Source organism: Cornus florida, unplaced genomic scaffold (assembly GCF_030987335.1).
Source record: "Cornus florida cultivar Cherokee Brave unplaced genomic scaffold, ASM3098733v1 CherokeeBrave_3.0.0_Hap2_Chr11, whole genome shotgun sequence".
Classification (NCBI taxonomy): Eukaryota; Viridiplantae; Streptophyta; class Magnoliopsida; order Cornales; family Cornaceae; genus Cornus; species Cornus florida.
In genome coordinates, this window is record NW_026775581.1 from 106,505,712 (window position 1) to 106,527,512 (window position 21,801).

The window sequence follows — 21,801 nt, forward strand, 5'->3', positions numbered from 1 at the left end:
CTCTGTTTTATAGGGAACGATTTGGGTTCCAGAGTCTCTTTCAGAATTTGGTGTTGTGGGATTTGAATTGGGTTATTCAATGGAAAATCCAAATGTATTGGTAATTTGGAAAGCTCAATTTGGTGATTTTGCTAATGGAGCTCAAGTGATATTCGATCAATTTTTGAGTAGTAGAGAGGCAAAGTGGTTGCGTCAAACTGTGCACGGCTCAGATGTGACAGATCAGATGAGAGCGACGGCGAGCATGGGTCTGATAGCGGTGCAGCGACGGCAACTCGGTTGAACTCGGCCGGTGAGAAGGACGGCGATGTGTAACCGTTATGGCTAGGCTTGATGGCAGCCGACTCGAATGGATTCTGTTTCGGCCGTGAGGATGGTGAACTCCGGCTGAACTCGAGCTGAACTTTATCAAAAACCTCTTGCTTGAATGATTTGGTGCCGTGGAAGATCTCTTCCATGGTCATGGAGACGGAGAGGACCCGAGTCTCACTGTTGATGACACCTTGGACGAGCTCTGTGACAGTCATGGGTTGACATGAGCTTGGCATACCTTAACATGCTCACATTACAGTCCACTTTGGGGCCGGGAAAGTGAAGGGGAGCTTCTCGGTGCTCATGCCCTGGACTTAGAAAGTGATAGTTCACCAGAGTTAAACCAGTTGTGACCCACTTTTGGCTAGGCCATATCCACTTCTTCTTAGCAAGTACTTTGTCTGGATCTATGATGAAAGATCCTGCTGCCTCTGAAGAATTTCAGTAAAATCACATCGCTTCTCTTGTTTGCCAGAAGCGGAATTCCAAAGATGGACACCTCCTCTCCCCGTTAGACGGTTTTTTCTACTGCTTCGGCGATCTTCGAAGCTTCCACTGCAAGCAGCGGTGGAGGCTGCGCCAACTTTGATTCAGCAGGGGCCTCTGTTTTCTCTTCGGATTTTGGTTCTTCTTCTATAGAAGCAGCTGCGGATTTTTCCTCTTCCATCGGTGGAGCGGCCTCAGCGGGCTTCTCCTCTTCCTTAGATGGCAGCGGCACACTGAATTCGTGCTTGTTGAGGGCTTCTTGGATGAGGTGTTTGAGCTCATCCAGAGCCTTCTTTTGTGAGTCAGGAAGTTCATCGACCCGTTGGTTTCCTAATCTTTCTGGCACATTCTAATAAGCCATCATATGAATAACTTAAAATAATTATCAAGATTTTGAAATTAATGAATGAATCATTAGTGTTTTTTTTTTTTTTTTTTTTTTTTTTTTACAAGGACCTTTAAGTGGATAAAATTAGTCTACTGGTACTATCCGTTGATAAGTGCAGTGTGGGTATTAAATCCAGAAACCGTGATTTGTAAATTTAAATGTACCTCCGTAACTGACACGAAAAGACAAGTCTAAAAGAATGCATTCGTGCATACAATAAATTGCCTCATTTATGTTTATAGCAAAACAGAATTTATCCACTCTTTCGGAAATAAATTAGTAGGGGGAGTAGTCGCAGTGCAACTACTGCAACTTCTTGTGCTGATTCCAATATATGGCATAATAAGAATCGTACTCATTCACTATTATTTATGAATGAACAGTTATCTTGCTAGCTTCATTAGAATTATTCCCTAGACATTTATTTTTTATTAATTTTTTTATTAATTTTTACGTTCTATATTGGGAAAGTAAGAATGAAGAACTAATTGAATTATGACACTCAATCAAATTAAAATCAATTTATGTTTATACCAACATCCTCCTTTATTTAGAGAAAAGAATAAAGATCAAGGAAGTTAAGAGTTGGCAAGGGCTCATGCCAAATTAGACTTTATTTACTATATAATGATATATATATATATATATATATATATATATATATATATATATATAATACGTATTTAATTTTTAATAAAGATTGGCCTGGAAAACTTATCTGATTAGAGACCCATGTGGGTGTTGGGTTGTGGTTGAAACGTGTTGGCCGGATCTACATCCTTTGGTAGATTCTTCGGCTTTGTGAGGAACACGGCGTGTTGAGTTGTTTGAATATCCTTTTGGACGCTTGCGCTTGTTGTGCAAAGAAAGATCTGGCCGTGTGTGGAACACGGGCTTCAGACATCTGAAAAGGGTTGGATTCAAGTCCATACTCTCCTTCGACTTCGTCATGTTGCTGACTTAGAAATTTAATTCCAAGTCACGTTGCTAGACTTGGAGATTTTAATTTGAAGTATTGTAATTTTGGTGGGGATCTATTTCTATACGTTTCCCACATACGGCGCCAAAGTGTAGGTGCAAAATTTCGCTCAACCAATAATGATTAAGAAAAATAAAACAACTCACTCAATTAATAGTAAGATAAACAAGAACAATATATCTCGAAACGTAGAATTGCTTGATCCCTTTATTGGAGGTCTAAGCCTCTATTTATATACAAAAGATTGTAAAATTATGGTAGGACTCGCGTTGTAAATCTCAAATAAGGCGTCAATTTAAGTCCAAACTCATTAGACCGCCCATTTAAATTAAATTATTTGGACACCCAAATTTAAATGAGTGTGTCAGTAATGGATAAAAAGTGAATACTCGTATAATTCAAGAGTTAATGATAGATTAAAAGTGAGTACCCAGCTTAATCCTGCTCAAACAAAACTATCATTGTTTAATTTGTTTTCTTTCAGCAATAACACTCTCTTTACCTTACTCTTCAACTTCCTACATATATAAATTTATAAAAAAAATAAATAAGACAGGCGACGATGTATAAAAATATAATTCTTTTCTTTGCTTGACCTTTCCTTCTCTTTAGAGTTCCTTTCCCCTGTACGCAAAACTGTGCACTTGATACATCACCATGTTTGTTTTGCACAGCAACTCTTTATTATTCTTATTTTTTCCGAACCTGCTGCCTTTTTGTTTTTTTCTTTCTTGGGCCTGCAACTTAATACCTGCTTGCATTGGACTTATATATAGATATATAACCGGATTGGACTTATATATAGAGAATGGATATATATATATATATATATATATATATATCAAATTAATATTGTTGATTAAATTGGCGGATTCAGGAATTGTTAATGGGGTGGGTTAAAATTTTTTTTAGGTGAGTTAATACTAGTAATAATTTTTTTATTTTTTGTTGGGCTAAAATTACCTATAGTAATTTTTTTTTTTAAAATTTTTACGGGGTGGGTTTGAGCCCACCAATCATAACACCTAGTTACGCTGAGTTGTATAATAATTTTTTTCAAAAGAAAAATGATATTTTTTTTTTGAAATAAAAAAAATTAATGTAAAAATAAATTATTATTATTGTTTTTTTTAGCCGTGGATGGTAGGAAGGTAGAAAATTTGCAAAAGTAAAAAAGAAAAGAAAAGAAAAAGGATGAGTTGGAACGGGTTAACCCGTTTTGATCCGTCCATTTGAACCCTTATCCGTTTATAACCTGTTATTAATGGTTTGATATTGTGTTACTGATTCATTCATGCCCAACTCATTTAAAATTCGTTCAAATCCACCCAATTGCCACCTCTAATCTCAAAGGTGAGTAGTCTCGTCCAATTACCAATTTGAGTATCATTTAGAGTTCCTTTTCTTTCCAAATCATATAAACACAACATGCCAAAGTAATCTTATAACATGAGAGCAAGAAGTTTATTGTTTTATTCATATGATATCATTTAAGATTTTCACATGCCCATATACTTGTTTGCATAACCATTGGATCACCGCCACATACATGATACATGTGAGGTCCACCACACAAAGTTCATCTTTCTCACAATATCTTTGATTTTGGTATTGGTGGTGGATTCCCACGGCAGCGTTCGGGAACCTCACAACCTCTGTGATACGGCGAATTTGCTGGTTGAGACTTGCATCCCTGGGGATGCAACTTTTTGTCGCACGGAGTGTTATTCCTTCCAATGGCACCGTTACTGATTTCTTCGGCAGTGATCAAGAAATTGGATGACATCAGAATTAGCGCTCCCAGACAAAAGATAATCATCCAACCTTTCGATGTGGCCATTGATGCCAAGATGATCAATTTAATTTAAAAAATAAAAATAAAGAGAATATTATATATTTTTATATGTATCCAAAAATTATTTAATATATGTAAATATTGGTAATCTTGTATCTGTAATTTGGTAGTGGTGGTGGGTAGATGTTGGAAAATATTTATAGGAGTAGTTTCTTGGTATAATTAAGACATGGTTTCTAACGTGAGTTAGAATTAATCAATTAGGTTGGCATTTTAAGTCTTAAGTTAAATGAGACGGGTTGGAGAAACAAATTAAGATCGTTTTAATTGTTCTCAAAGTTACTGTTTAAATGTTTGTGAAGTCAAAATTCCCCTTTAATCAATGAAACAAATAACTAAAAATTAAGAAACAAAAAAGAATAGTTATTGGAGCAGACGTTTGTAGAATTTTGGAGCAGCTGACAAAATATTTATTTAATTGTTACAGTTTGATGCACACTATTGGTCAGAGTCTTTAATAACACGTTAAAGTTCTTTATATGGTTTTCTTTCTATCCCGTTGATGTTTGTTTCTTCTGTTAAAAGTGGCACGAAACTGCGTTAACCCTTGGGTTGAGAAACAGGTTGGCTGGATTTCAGTAATTTTAGTAGCTGAAATAAAAAAATTTCTTTTATAACTCTGAATGCTATACAAATTAAGATAGATAAATATTTTCTCTTCTTGGAACTAGGATTTTCAGCTAGAAAGTCGAAAACTGAGTTTGAAAACAATTCATTTATTTGGTGAGAAATTGAGAATGTAATAATGCAAAGAAAATTCTTGAATGCTAGTGTGGTTCACGCCTATGTACCTTTATGACTTCAAATTATAAGGGGTGCGAGATTAGAAAATGTATATTGTGTTGATAGTTGCTCTACAAACAAAAATTCTAATGAATGGGGAGTATCTCCGATGCCATTTGATGGATACCAAAAGCTTAAATGACAATTGAGATTTGATGTGGTACTTCATACAATTGAGACCATTCTGCATCAAACCTCAATTTTGATGCGCCATATTGAACGAAACAGTTCAAAACAAAAGCATACGTATTGGTGCATCAAACTTCAATTTTAGATTTACACAAATGTCAAATTATGTCACAACCTACATGTACTTGACCATCTTTTTCCCTTTGATTATTTTTGTATATGGTTGCTAGAATACAGCCATTTTCCACCATTGTTATTCAATCTTTCGACATCTTGTGACATTTAATTGAATTGTCTGAAGGAAAAGACTAGCCAACAATAATTCAGCCAAAATGGTTATGCTTATGGGGGCAAACTTTCTGCTGGAGGTGGTGCTGCTTTTGGTTGAAACATTTCCAGGAATGTTATGTGATGTTTATGCTTAAGTCCCCTTTTCGGACTTGGGCAGGGGCTAATTCTGAGATTAGTTCAACCATATATATACATTTAATGTATAAGCAAGAAAAATGAAAATGTAAATTTTCATAATTTCTAGTCACAAACACCCCTCTTAATAGAATTTTTGTGCACATAACTATTTTTAGTCTAATTTTAGTCTAATAGTGTTGTAGATCAAAAAGTGGGTACCCATATAATTCAAGGGTCAATGATGGACCCAATGAAGGGAGGACATTTATTTATTTTTAATTCTTTCAACCACACCCCCTCTTAATAGAATTTCTGTGCACATAACTATTTTTAGTCTAATAGTGTTGTAGATCTCAAATAAGGTGTCAATTTAAGTCCAAACTCATTAGACCACCCATTAAAATTAAATTATTTGGACACCCAAATTTAAATGAGTGTGTCAGTAATGGATAAAAAAGTAAATACTCGTATAATTCAAGAGTTAATGATGGATTAAAAGTGAGTACCCAGCTTAATCCTGCTCAAACAAAACTATCATTGTTTAATTTGTTTTCTTTCAGCAATAACACTCTCTTTACCTTACTCTTCAACTTCCTACATATATAAATTTATAAAAAAAATAAATAAGACAGGCGACGATGTATAAAAATATAATTCTTTTCTTTGCTTGACCTTTCCTTCTCTTTAGAGTTCCTTTCCCATGTACGCAAAACTGTGCACTTGATACATCACCATGTTTGTTTTGCACAGCAACTCTTTATTATTCTTATTTTTTCCGAACCTGCTGCCTTTTTGTTTTTTTCTTTCTTGGGCCTGCAACTTAATACCTGCTTGCATTGGACTTATATATAGATATATAACCGGATTGGACTTATATATAGAGAATGGATATATATATATATATATATCAAATTAATATTGTTGATTAAATTGGCGGATTCAGGAATTGTTAATGGGTTGGGTTAAAATTTTTTTAGGTGAGTTAATACTAGTAATAATTTTTTTATTTTTTGTTGGGCTAAAATTACCTATAGTAATTTTTTTTTTTTTTTTTTAGATTTTTACGGGTGGGTTTGAGCCCACCAATCATAACACCTAGTTACGCTGAGTTGTATAATAATTTTTTTCAAAAGAAAAATGATTTTTTTTTTTTTGAAATAAAAAAAATTAATGTAAAAATAAATTATTATTATTGTTTTTTTTAGCCGTGGATGGTAGGAAAGTAAAAAATTTGCAAAAGTAAAAAAGAAAAGAAAAGAAAAAAAGGATGAGTTGGAATGGGTTAACCCGTTTTGATCCGTCCATTTGAACCCTTACCCATTTATAACCTGTTATTAATGGTTTGATATTGTGTTACTGATTCATTCATACCCAACTCATTTAAAATTCTTTCAAATCCACCCAATTGCCGCCTCTAATCTCAAAGGTGAGTAGTCTCGTCCAATTACCAATTTGAGTATCATTTAGAGTTCCTTTTCTTTCCAAATCATATAAACACAACATGCCAAAGTAATCGTATAACATGAGAGCAACAAGTTTATTGTTTTATTCATATGATATCATTTGAGATTTTCACATGCCCATATACTTGTTTGCATAACCATTGGATCACCGCCACATACATGATACATGTGAGGTCCACCACACAAAGTTCATCTTTCTCACAATATCTTTGATTTTGGTACTGGTGGTGGATTCCCACGGCAGCGTTCGGGAACCTCACAACCTCTGTGATACGGCGAATTTGCTGGTTGAGACTTACATCCCTGGGGATGCAACTTTTTGTCGCACGGAGTGTTATTCCTTCCAATGGCACCGTTACTGATTTCTTCGGCAGTGATCAAGAAATTGGAAGACATCAGAATTAGCGCTCCCAGACAAAAGATAATCATCCAACCTTTCGATGTGGCCATTGATACCAAGATGATCAATTTAATTTAAAAAATAAAAATAAAGAGAATATTATATATTTTTATATGTATCCAAAAATTATTTAATATATGTAAATATTGGTAATCTTGTATCTGTAATTTGGTAGTGGTGGTGGGTAGATGTTGGAAAATATTTATAGGGGTAGTTTCTTGGTATAATTAAGACATGGTTTCTAACGTGAGTCAGAATTAATCAATTAGGTTGGCATTTTAAGTCTTAAGTTAAATGAGACGGGTTGGAGAAACAAATTAAGATCGTTTTAATTGTTCTCAAAGTTACTGTTTAAATGTTTGTGAAGTCAAAATTCCCCTTTAATCAATGAAACAAATAACTAAAAATTAAGAAACAAAAAAGAATAGTTATTGGAGCAGACGTTTGTAGAATTTTGGAGCAGCTGACAAAATATTTATTTAATTGTTACAGTTTGATGCACACTATTGGTCACAGTCTTTAATAACACGTTAAAGTTCTATATTTTAAAAGTAATTTATATACCATATGTGGTCAAACCTTTGCGCAACAGTGATGTTGATATATTATTATTTGGAGGACAAAAGAACCCGTTGTTCCATTTCTCTCTCTCTATATATACATACATGTACACAAATATATAATGCATGCATATATCTATGTGAGAATACTTGTGAATATGTGTTCTTTGATTCTCATCATCCAACTGAAATGGCAAACCAACAATTTGCCAGCCTAATGTGGAGGGGACCACCTGATATCGTATTGCCCTACAATTTGAAGGCACTGTTTGCGCATATATATATATATATATATATATATATAAAGATTTAATCTCATAATGCTGTCCCCAGTATGATATGTTCCATGCGCAATATTATATCCTTTTGAACTGAATAATTTATTGTAAAACACAACTAATCTCCATCTTTTCTTATTCATTTTCAAAAATTTCCCATTATATATTATTATATCCAATGATATTTTTAAATTTAAAAGAAAATAAAGTAATAAGTTCTCTCTCATTTCTTCACTCTCTAGCATCCCATGATATGTAAATTAGTAATTGACTCTATCTATTCTACTCTCTCATTTTCTAAACTAGTTACTCGTGTTTATTAATTAAATTTAAGTTCTTATATTATTATTTTATTTTAAAAAGTATCTTTAATATATATATATTAAAAAAAATCTTCAACGACCCCTCCTCATAACAGAATTTCTTGCGAATTGGTCATCATTGTTCACTGTTTTTAGTCTAATAGTTTTGTAGACTTCAAATGTGATAGTAATCTCATCCACGTACGAGTTCAAATATCTTTTAGAATTTCTTTCTTCCCAAATCATATAAACACAATATGCCAAAGTAATCTTGCAACAAATTTATTGTTTTATTATTATGAACTATTTGTTCAACAAGTAAATAATATAATTATTTGAGGACTTCACATGCATTTCACGTGCCCATATACTATTATATGAATGTATAGCACCATTGAATCACAACATACATGATACCACCACACATATATGTAAAATATATGTAAGTCTCTATCTTTGATTTGGTAAGGGTGGTAGATGTTGAAATATATTTATAGGGAGAGATTCTTTGTATGATTAAGACGGGCTTTTTAACGTGAGGTCAGAATTAATCAATTGGAGTTGGCATTTTAAGTTTAAGTTTGAATTAGATGGGTTGGAGAAGCCAATATGGTTTCATATTTGTTCTCAAAGTTATGTTGTTTAACTGTTTGTAAAGTAAAAAATTTCCTTAATTAATGAAACAAATAACTAAAAATTAAGAAATTAACAAAAAACAGTAGTTATTGGAGCAACCGTTGGTAGAATTTTGGTGCAGCAAACAAAATTTTTATTTATTTGTTATAGTTTTATACACATCATACACAATATTGGACAGTCTTTAATAACATGTTAAGTTATATAGTATTTTCAAAGTGAATTAATGAGCACATGAAATGTATACGTATATATATTCCTGAATGGCACATGATGAAGTAATTTGTAGTGTATATATTTTATCACAATGTGTCGAGTCTCGACATAACAATAATATTGCTTTATTGTTCATTGGAAGCACGGGCGGACCCAGAACTTTAGGTAAAAGAGGTCAAAACTGAAATTTTGTAATAATTTTAGGAGGGGCTTTAGTAATATTTTATGAGTATATATTAAAAAAAAAGGTCGATATATCAGTAAATAAAAATAAAAATTGTGAATATAGGTCCGTCCCTACTTGGAAAAAAAAAAATAAAAAAAATAAAAAAATGAGGGGCTATTGTGAATGTATTCTTTTTCCACGTTTTATTAAGAATATTTCTTCTTTCTTATTCTCCTTACCCTCACCTTACAATATCATTATCACATGAAACGCTATTGTGAAGTTTTCAATTCTTCAAATTTAATTACATGAAACGTAAAACTTTATACTTGGCTATAAAACTCATGCAAGGGTTCAGTTTCATGAATGCCATCATCTATCATTTGGATGAAAAGAAATAAAAGAAAAATAACCAAACAATATATCTGACACCTTTTTTTTTTTTCATACTACAAAATCTATGGCTTGATAAAGCGAGAGCTTGATAGTAAAAGAACAAAACAAGAATGTTTGTTTTGAGGTAAAAAAAAAAAATTGAAAATTGAGGCTGCTTTCCTATAACATTGAAAAATGCAAAAAAAAAAAAAATGATGCTTTATCTAATGAAATTTATTTTAAAAGACCTGAATTTTGTCACAAGCGAAATATGTGAGTATCCTTTGTTAATTAGATTATTTTCAATCATGAATATGTTTTCACAAGTCGAACCAAGACCATCAAAATGTGGTGTCTACAATGTATATAAAATTATAAAATTCATATGCATTTATAAGTAGTAAAAATATGTAAAAAATAGAGCAACAACAACAATAAACCTTTTTCTCGACTATATATGTTTCTATTTCACTTTATCTAAAGCCAGAAATTCAGTGAGACACACATGAAAATATACTAATCAATATACATACATCTATATATATATATAAAAGTATAGATAATAAACTGAAAAATTAAAATTATAAAAATTAATATAATTTAATAAAAATTGAATAATATTTTAATTTTGTTTATAAATTTATTTTCATCTTATACAATATTATATTTAGTGGACATTTCCAAGCGGTGTAACTAACGCTATATATATTTACTGGCCTGTTCAAATTGTCGGGCTATCCAACTTGTTGAATTAAAACAAAAAATATTATTTGATTAAAAAAGTACACAAATATATATATATATATATATATATATATATATATATATATATATATATATATATCTCACACTTTAAGTGAAAAATAAAAAAATCATGGTTCGGTTTGAATCGGTTGATAATTTTTTGACCTCTGACTGTTTGAACGTTTCATATGTACTCCTAGTTTGAAGGCACTGTTTGGACATATGTAAGAACTTAATCTCATATTGCTGTCCGTTGTTACATTTGGTAAAATAGGTCTGTAGGTGCAAAATTTCGCTCAACCAATAATGATTAAGAAAAATAAAACAACTCACTCAATCAATAGTAAGATAAACAAGAACAATATATCTCGAAGCGTAGAATTGCTTGATCCCTTTATTGGAGGTCTAAGCCTCTATTTATATACAAAAGATTGTAAAATTATGGTAGGACTCGCGTTGCTTGCCCTCCAATTCTTTCTATATAAACATTCTTTACTAATAGAGTTCTTTCCATTGTCTAATTTTTCATACATAGAACTTGCCTTGTACAGAACTTCCTATCTCAGAATTTTCCTTCTACGGTAAATCCTTCAACTGGTAGGACTTGTGCATTCTTGAGTAACTGGGCTGAACATACTTTGATCCGGCTGGGCTTGAGTAACGGATCGGATGTTAAATATTAATATGTTGGGCTGATAATCTCTTAATTCGGGCTTCAACAGGGCTAAGGGTCATATAACAATAGTATTGGGCTTGTGAACAGTGATCTTGGACTAGTATCAAACTCAATTTGGGTTTGAGCGAGGTGGGCTTTATAAACTTATCAAGGATATGTTTATATTTATGATGACGTGAATTATTCTCATTGGAGGGGATTTTTTCCCTCCACACTTAGCCCCCAATTCCTTTTTTAATTGGAGTACTACTCCTAATAAGAAGGGAATTGAAGCTGTACGATTACCAATTTCGTAAGAAGTGGATTTGAGGCGTGATTACTGATATTCTGACCAAAGGGTTTCCATAAGAGTTACTTCCGCTCTTACTGCGTTCATTTCATTCCTTACGTTCTTCACTTTGTCACATCACTAGGTTAGAGCATTTGTCATGACAGAGACTAGAGCACCTTGGAAGCAATTTATATCTAGAGCTGATAAATCAGTTCTTCACTCTGGTGATTCTATGATTACCGACCCCTCTGTAGCACTAGCAGTTGCTCGGGGAATGTAATATGGAGTTTGAATAACTGCCTCCATCTGCCCCTGTTCGAGCCATTGAGGTTCGTCATTCTCCCTTCCTTTTTGTCTTCTCTCCATTAAGAAGTTGGAGAAAGATCTTGGCAATTCTTAAAAGAAGGTCTCGTATGCAGCCATGAATGCAAAGATTGCATCTTGGTGCGCTTGTCCAGGACTAAGGCCTTTCGGTTTGGCTTTGTACAAGGTTCGGGAGACAAGTTGAACGATCCGGAGGCCTTTAATGCTGACATGGAAGTGTCCTTCCCTTATCCTGAGGGTCCACAAGCCCAAGAAGCTGAAGTGCTTTTTGCTGAAATGGTGCAGTCTCATCAGGATGATCATCTAGCTCCAACTTCATCAGTTCCTGCAGCTCCCAACCCTTCGATTCCTCCAACTTCAAGTCCAACTGTGGTGGACGCTTTTGACTCTGCTCTGTTATGGGAATTTGTGATTGCCCTTACATTGTATACGCTTTGTTGCACAGTAATGTCCTCCTGTTTCTCAAGAAAATACACTTGTTTGAGGACCTTATATTTTTTGTGGTCCGAAATGTACAGTTCCTCGGCGCTGAGCCTTAGAGGAAACGTGTTGAACCGGACACTTAGGGTCCGAAGCGAATTATTCCTCGGCGTTGAGCCTTAGAGGAACTGTAATGTAACGGACTCTGGAGAGCCGAGGCATGTAGTTCCTCGGCGATAAGTTTGAGGGAAACTGTATTGTACCGGACTCTGGAGGTCCGAGGTATGTAGTTCCTCGGCTATGAGCCTGAGAGGAACTGTAATATACCGGACTCTTAAAGTCTGAGGTATGCAGTTCCTCGGCTATAAGCCTGAGAGGAACAGTAATGTACCGGACTCTTGAGGTCCGAGGTAGTAAGTTCCTCGGCCATGAGCCTGAGAGGAACTGTAAGGTATCGGACTCTTGAGGTCCGAGGTAGTAAGTTCCTCGGCCATGAGCCTGAGAGGAACTGTAAGGTATCGGACTCTTGAGGTCCGAGGTAGTAAGTTCCTCGGCCATTAGCCTGAGAGGAACTGTAAGGTATCGGACTCTTGAGGTCCGAGGTAGTAAGTTCCTCGGCTATGAGCTTGAGAGGAACTGTAAGGTATCGGACTCTTGAGGTCCGAGGTAGTAAGTTCCTCAGCCATGAGCCTAAGAGGAATTGTATTTAGGCTAGATAGTTTGGAATTGTAATGTATCGGACTCTTGAGGTCCGATGTAGTAAGTTCCTCGGCTATAAGCCTAAGAGGAACTGTAATGTATCGGACTCTTGAGGTCCGAGGTAGGAAGTTCCTCGGCCATGAGCCTGAGAGGAATTGTATTTAGGCCAGATAGTTGGGCTTAAAAAAGAGAGAATATGTTTTCTTTTCTTAATATCTTTTTAGGGCTGCTTATATTGCCCCCATTATGGAAGGTATTGCCCCCATGAAGGAAAAAAAAATATGTCTCGTTTGATAGCGGCGATGTAGATAATTTTCATGTAATTATAAGCATCGGCCCTCTTTGTGCTTTGGAGGAGTTTACATGAAAATTTAACCTTCAACGTAATTGAGGTAATTTTCATAAAATTTTAGTCCTCTTTGCAGCTCGTTATGCGTTAGAGGAATTTTGAAATTTGCAGAAGCTGGAGGTCCGAAGATCAATTTTATTCCTCTTCGTAGCTCGTTGTGCCTTAGAGAAATTTTGAAATCTGCAGACGCTTGAGGTCCGAAGATGAATTTTATTCCCCTTTGCCGCTTGTTGTGCCTTATAGGAAATTTTTTTTTGATACCTTCGGATTCTTGAGATCCGAAGATTTTTATTTCACAGCAAATATTTGTACCGGACACTTAGGGTCCGAAGCATGTAATTCCTCGGCTGTGAGCCTGAGAGGAATTGTTGATTTGTATCGAACACTTATAGTCTGAAGCATGTAATTCCTCGGCTGTGATCCTGAGAAGAATTGTTGATTTGTACCGAACACTTAGGTACCTACGGACTCTTGAAGTCCGAGACTTTTTGTTGTTAGGCTTGCCTCCACATTTTTTTTTAATTTTTTTAATTTTTTTTTTTTTGGTATCTATGGACTCTTGAGGTCCGAGACATATGCTAACTCTAAAAACATTTAAAGTTCAATTGGAATTCTTTGATGTATGTAATATGTTTAGAACTTCAAGTAGTAGATTAAATTTTGAAGTACTTACGTGGAAGACAAAGCTAACGTTTGTCGTTTGTTCCACATGCACTCCAATGAACATATTTAAGCTTTAAATGCTCCAAAATGAGTCCTTCAGCAAGATGCCGAACCAAACCTCTCTACTCGTCCTGCTCCTCACCTCAAACAGACTCCTTAATTGTTTCTTGGAAGTACTAAAGGAGGCTCACATCCCAATCAATTTCACAGCTAAACAACTGAAAAAGATGGTGGGGAATGCACTTGCTTGCAATGCGAATCACTTTCTCTGACAATGAAAATAGGTCCCACCACATTTCCTGTTAATTTCCAAGTATTTGATATTTGTCCCGAATACCAACTCCTCTTAGGACGGCCTTGGATCCATAATGCTCGGGCAGTGCCCTCAAGTCTCCATTAAAATGTCAAGTTCGTCTCCAACGACGACTTTGGAGCTATTTTCTTTTGAAAAAGTGGATAACAATCAAAGCATCAGGCCGGGATTTGCCATGCGGTCTAGAGATCTAGTTGACAAGGTCTGGAACGGGAGGAACTGAAGTGTCAAGTTCGTTTCCAACGACAACTTGGTGAAGTCTATGCCGAAGAAAGCTTGGTTGTGCGCTCATCACCTGGGCTTGGAATCAACACCGTCATTTGGAATGGACTTATGGGTGTGTTCGATTTTGTATCCGGAACAGAGGCTATATATGTATAGATATATATATATATATAAATTGATACAAGGCAGCAAACAATTGAGGAGGCGAGCAAGGAGAAGCTCGGATGTGGTGGACGGCGGCTCGGCGAGGATGGTGATGGCCAGCGATAATGGAGGCAGCGGTGCTGAGTGCAGACGAGTGGTTCAGCTGGGATGAGCTCCTGTCCGGTCATGAGGAAGCAGCTTTGAACTCTCGGTGCACCGGCGGGTTTGGCCGGCGGTGACGGTCATCTGCTCATCACTACTGGTTACACACTAATACTCTGCGATGTAGAATGTTTTTCCTCCTTGTTAACAAATGGAGAATTTGCAACAGCCTCCTTGAACTCCTCATACCTTGCCAGAAACATCTCCTTGGAAGCAACCACAAGAGCTGCTGCTGCTGCAACCATTGATGCCGAGTCCTTTGAAATCTTAATTTCCCTTTGGGAAATCATTCTGATCCGAACGGCTGCGACTTTGAGATCAAGATTCATTTGTGCATTATTCAAGTTAAAGTTCCAGGAAGTATAAAACTGTTATTAGGCGCGTTTTCCCTTCCAGCACACCCATAATTTGATCTTCTGTATACTTCACATTTTTGTTCTTGGATCGAAGTGCATTTGTGGAAGTGCCAGAGCTTAACATCATGTCAGCAAGTTTGAAGCAGCTTCTAGCAGATAGGTCTATGTCAAGATCTTTCAAGTTCAATGGCGGTTGCCTTGAAATGTATTGATCAAAGTGATTCATGGCGATGAAGGACATGAATGGATCATCAATTTTACGCGAATTACTGACGATGTTATCATATACTTGTTTTCTTTCTGTGGTGTTGAATCTTTTGGAGTAACCCATAGCTGGCATGTAGTCTGGTTGATCTAGGAAGAGCGTTACGTAGTCGTCGTAATATTCTTCACTAGTTTCGAGTGGATTCATAGGATCAAACTCCATCTTCTTATTCGATCTTCTTGAAGAGACATTGTTACTACTGTATGTTTAGAGGGAGAGAAAATGAAAAGAAAACAAAGAGACTGCTCTGCATAGGCTCTGTTTTATAGGGAACGATTTGGGTTCCAGAGTCTCTTTCAGAATTTGGTGTTGTGGGATTTGAATTGGGTTATTCAATGGAAAATCCAAATGTATTGGTAATTTGGAAAGCTCAATTTGGTGATTTTGCTAATGGAGCTCAAGTGATATTTGATCAATTTTTGAGTAGTAGAGAGGCAAAGTGGTTGCGTCAAACTGTGCACGGCTCAGATGTGACAGATCAGATGAGAGCGACGGCGAGCATGGGTCTGATAGCGGTGCAGCGACGGCAACTCGGTTGAACTCGGCCGGTGAGAAGGACGGCGATGGGTAACCGTTATGGCTAGGCTTGATGGCAGCCGACTCGAATGGATTCTGTTTCGGCCGTGAGGACGGTGAACTCCGGCTGAACTCGAGCTGAACTTTATCAAAAACCTCTTGCTTGAATGATTTGGTGCCGTGGAAGATCTCTTCCATGGTCATGGAGACGGAGAGGACCCGAGTCTCACTGTTGATGACACCTTGGACGAGCTCTGTGACAGTCATGGGTTGACATGAGCTTGGCATACCTTAACATGCTCACATTACAGTCCACTTTGGGGCCGGGAGAGTGAAGGGGAGCTTCTCGGCGCTCATGGCCTGGACTTGGAAAGTGATAGTTCACCAGAGTTAAACCAGTTGTGACCCACTTTTGGCTAGGCCATATCCACTTCTTCTTAGCAAGTACTTTGTCTGGATCTATGATGAAAGATCCTGCTGCCTCTGAAGAATTTCAGTAAAATCACATCGCTTCTCTTGTTTGCCAGAAGCGGAATTCCAAAGATGGACACCTCCTCTCCCCGTTAGACGGTTTCTTCTACTGCTTCGGCGATCTCCGAAGCTTCCACTGCAAGCAGCGGTGGAGGCTGCGCCAACTTTGATTCAGCAGGGGCCTCTGTTTTCTCTTCGGATTTTGGTTCTTCTTCTATAGAAGCAGCTGCGGATTTTTCCTCTTCCATCGGTGGAGCGGCCTCAGCGGGCTTCTCCTCTTCCTTAGATGGCAGCGGCGCACTGAATTCGTGCTTGTTGAGGGCTTCTTGGATGAGGTGTTTGAGCTCATCCAGAGCCTTCTTTTGTGAGTCAGGAAGTTCACCGACCCGTTGGTTTCCTAATCTTTCTGGCACATTCTAATAAGCCATCATATGAATAACTTAAAATAAATATCAAGATTTTGAAATTAATGAATGAATCATTAGTTTTTTTTTTTTTTTTTTTTTTTTTTTTTTTTTTACAAGGACCTTTAAGTGGATAAAATTAGTCTACTGGTACTATCCGTTGGTAAGTGCAGTGTGGGTATTAAATCCAGAAACCGTGATTTGCAAATTTAAATGTACCTCCGTAACTGACACGAAAAGACAAGTCTAAAAGAATACATTCGTGCATACAATAAATTGCCTCATTTATGTTTATAGCAAAACAGAATTTATCCACTCTTTCGGAAATAAATTAGTAGGGGGAGTAGTCGCAGTGCAACTACTGCAACTTCTTGTGCTGATTCCAATATATGGCATAATAAGAATCGTACTCATTCACTATTATTTATGAATGAACAGTTATCTTGCTAGCTTCATTAGAATTATTCCCTAGACATTTATTTTTTATTAATTTTTTTTTTTATTTTTACGTTCTATATTGGGAAAGTAAGAATGAAGAACTAATTGAATTATGACACTCAATCAAATTAAAATCAATTTATGTTTATACCAACATCCTCCTTTATTTAGAGAAAAGAATAAAGATCAAGGAAGTTAAGAGTTGGCAAGGGCTCATGCCAAATTAGACTTTATTTACTATATAATGATATATATATATATATATATATATATATATATATATATAATACGTATTTAATTTTTAATAAAGATTGGCCTGGAAAACTTATCTGATTAGAGACCCATGTGGGTGTTGGGTTGTGGTTGAAACGTGTTGGCCGGATCTACATCCTTTGGTAGATTCTTCGGCTTTGTGAGGAACACGGCGTGTTGAGTTGTCTGAATATCCTTTTGGACGCTTGCGCTTGTTGTGCAAAGAAAGATCTGGCCGTGTGTGGAACACGGGCTTCAGACGTCTGAAAAGGGTTGGATTCAAGTCCATACTCTCCTTCGACTTCGTCATGTTGCTGACTTAGAAATTTAATTCCAAGTCACGTTGCTAGACTTGGAGATTTTAATTTGAAGTATTGTAACTTTGGTGGGGATCTATTTCTATACGTTTCCCACAGACGGCGCCAAAGTGTAGGTGCAAAATTTCGCTCAACCAATAATGATTAAGAAAAATAAAACAACTTACTCAATTAATAGTAAGATAAACAAGAACAATATATCTCGAAGCGTAGAATTGCTTGATCCCTTTATTGGATGTCTAAGCCTCTATTTATATACAAAAGATTGTAAAATTATGGTAGGACTCGCGTTGTAAATCTCAAATAAGGCGTCAATTTAAGTCCAAACTCATTAGACCGCCCATTTAAATTAAATTATTTGGACACCCAAATTTAAATGAGTGTGTCAGTAATGGATAAAAAGTGAATACTCGTATAATTCATTCAAGAGTTAATGATAGATTAAAAGTGAGTACCCAGCTTAATCCTGCTCAAACAAAACTATCATTGTTTAATTTGTTTTCTTTCAGCAATAACACTCTCTTTACCTTACTCTTCAACTTCCTACATATATAAATTTATAAAAAAAATAAATAAGACAGGCGACGATGTATAAAAATATAATTCTTTTCTTTGCTTGACCTTTCCTTCTCTTTAGAGTTCCTTTCCCATGTACGCAAAACTGTGCACTTGATACATCACCATGTTTGTTTTGCACAGCAACTCTTTAATATTCTTATTTTTTCCGAACCTGCTGCCTTTTTGTTTTTTTCTTTCTTGGGCCTGCAACTTAATACCTGCTTGCATTGGACTTATATATAGGTAAATAACCGGATTGGAGTTATATATAGAGAATGGATATATATATATATATATATCAAATTAATATTGTTGATTAAATTGGCGGATTCAGGAATTGTTAATGGGGTGGGTTAAAATTTTTTTAGGTGAGTTAATACTAGTAATAATTTTTTTATTTTTTGTTGGGCTAAAATTACCTATAGTAATTTTTTTTTTTTAGATTTTTACGGGGTGGGTTTGAGCCCACCAATCATAACACCTAGTTACGCTGAGTTGTATAATAATTTTTTTCAAAAGAAAAATGATATTTTTTTTTTGAAATAAAAAAAATTAATGTAAAAATAAATTATTATTATTGTTTTTTTTAGCCGTGGATGGTAGGAAAGTAAAAAATTTGCAAAAGTAAAAAAGAAAAGAAAAAAAAAAGGATGAGTTGGAACGGGTTAACCCGTTTTGATCCGTCCATTTGAACCCTTACCCATTTATAACCTGTTATTAATGGTTTGATATTGTGTTACTGATTCATTCATACCCAACTCATTTAAAATTCTTTCAAATCCACCCAATTGCCGCCTCTAATCTCAAAGGTGAGTAGTCTCGTCCAATTACCAATTTGAGTATCATTTAGAGTTCCTTTTCTTTCCAAATCATATAAACACAACATGCCAAAGTAATCTTATAACATGAGAGCAACAAGTTTATTGTTTTATTCATATGATATCATTTGAGATTTTCACATGCCCATATACTTGTTTGCATAACCATTGGATCACCGCCACATACATGATACATGTGAGGTCCACCACACAAAGTTCATCTTTCTCACAATATCTTTGATTTTGGTACTGGTGGTGGATTCCCACGGCAGCGTTCGGGAACCTCACAACCTCTGTGATACGGCGAATTTGCTGGTTGAGACTTACATCCCTGGGGATGCAACTTTTTGTCGCACGGAGTGTTATTCCTTCCAATGGCACCGTTACTGATTTCTTCGGCAGTGATCAAGAAATTGGAAGACATCAGAATTAGCGCTCCCAGACAAAAGATAATCATCCAACCTTTCGATGTGGCCATTGATGCAAAGATGATCAATTTAATTTAAAAAATAAAAATAAAGAGAATATTATATATTTTTATATGTATCCAAAAATTATTTAATATATGTAAATATTGGTAATCTTGTATCTGTAATTTGGTAGTGGTGGTGGGTAGATGTTGGAAAATATTTATAGGGGTAGTTTCTTGGTATAATTAAGACATGGTTTCTAACGTGAGTCAGAATTAATCAATTAGGTTGGCATTTTAAGTCTTAAGTTAAATGAGACGGGTTGGAGAAACAAATTAAGATCGTTTTAATTGTTCTCAAAGTTACTGTTTAAATGTTTGTGAAGTCAAAATTCCCCTTTAATCAATGAAACAAATAACTAAAAATTAAGAAACAAAAAAGAATAGTTATTGGAGCAGACGTTTGTAGAATTTTGGAGCAGCTGACAAAATATTTATTTAGTTGTTACAGTTTGATGCACACTATTGGACACAGTCTTTAATAACATTAGGTTTGCAAATTGGTGATTTGTTGTTTCAGTGGGATGACCAGAGTCAAAGAACACATATTCACCAACATTCCCACATAACTCGTACTCTTTTACTTCTCTCTGTCCTCCACAGCTACTTATTCCCTTGTAAGGACTACTGCCACATCATGCACTTTTCCCTTCTTTGAAACCTTCATCACATATGCACACAATCTATATTATTAGGAAAAACTACATACATATATATATGAAACTATATATATATATATATATATATATATTGATAAGTAGTCACATAGGAGTTGAGAGTTCAAGTACCCCCAATTTATTTCAAGGTTAGAGTGTTTTTCTCATATAATTATATGACTTTTATTTATTTATTTATATATTTTGCCGACAAAGGTAGTGTCAGGTTTCTTAGAATACTCTATAATCCATCACCACCTGACACATATGTGATACCCTTCGGATCCGAGACACGGGTTGATCAGGCTCAAGCCCAAACCCTAGGGATATCAAACAATTAATATATAATAACGAACACAGAATACAAAAGGAATTTAAGAAATAAAAGTTTAAAAGCTGAAAAGAATACTAAAACATAATCCTTAAAAATTTGAATACTTAATATCCAACAATCCAAAACTTCCTTAAAATAGAACCCTCCAATAATTTAACAACTTGGGAATCCATCTCTAGTGGACCCCTAATAAAAATCCCAAACTGAAAGTAAATAAAATACTGAGAAATAATCTAAAGCTAAACATAGAAAAGATTCTTACGTAGTTGGAGGAATGAATATCTGTATCTGCGCCGCACGTCCAAGCTCTAACTTTAGAACTGACGAACACCTGAAAAAAATAAGAGAGTGGGTCAGGCCCATATATAAGTCCTATTCTACTACGATCCATACAGTAATCCGATACGCAGATACATCCTAAATAGACTCAACAATATCTAGAGTAGTCCATATATGTATATATAGTACACACTATAGGACGCTCGGTAGTCCAGTAAGTCTGTCTCAGCCTGAGTAGAGATACCATACAAATCGCACATAATGTGGTCATGTGTACCTAGACCTACCAGGGAACAACAACTACTGTCTAGTTATCCATCGTAGGCAATATACGCTCCCTAATTATGGTCCTGAGACTCAAGCTCATACTATGGCACCATATCATAGACGTATAAAATCCGTACTCCTAATACAAAATATCAACCATCTGTGTAGTGGTTTAATATATGTATAGTCAATCCATCCTGAAACCAAGTAGGTCATTCAATTGTTTTATTGACATGATACAAATATGAGATGGACTTAACATTTAGGGTTAATCCATGACTCAATCCAGGTTAGGTAAAACACAATGTTTGAACTAGTCCATACCTAGTATGCCACCGTCCCATACCGGTGCATACAATCCTCCAGATAACACAAGTCCGTATAATTAATAAAATAAGAATAAATACTCATCAATCATACTCCAAAATAAGCATACATACAGTCAAACATGTGTATGATCAAATTATACATCCAATATAAGACTTAGAAATCTTATTCGAGTCCTTCAAATTTATAAAGTAGGACTACGCATATAACTCCTCCAAACAGTATCATAACTTATGCAATGTAAAGTAAATTTAAAACATCAATTAACTTCCATCTAAGCATACTTATTTCTTTGCAGATAAATAACTATATGCTTATAACATAGGGAGACATGATTAACAATTTTAA

The 21,801-nt window shown here is 35.4% G+C and overlaps 1 protein-coding gene across 1 annotated transcript; it reads right to left on the minus strand.

Moving 5' to 3' along the window:
* Positions 1 to 15,071: 15,071 nt before the first annotated feature.
* On the minus strand, positions 15,072 to 15,509 carry LOC132281789 (uncharacterized). The gene has a single exon (XM_059783457.1). The coding sequence runs from the start codon at positions 15,507 to 15,509 to the stop codon at positions 15,072 to 15,074; it is 438 nt and encodes a 145-aa protein (XP_059639440.1).
* Between the last annotated feature and the right edge of the window lie 6,292 nt (positions 15,510 to 21,801).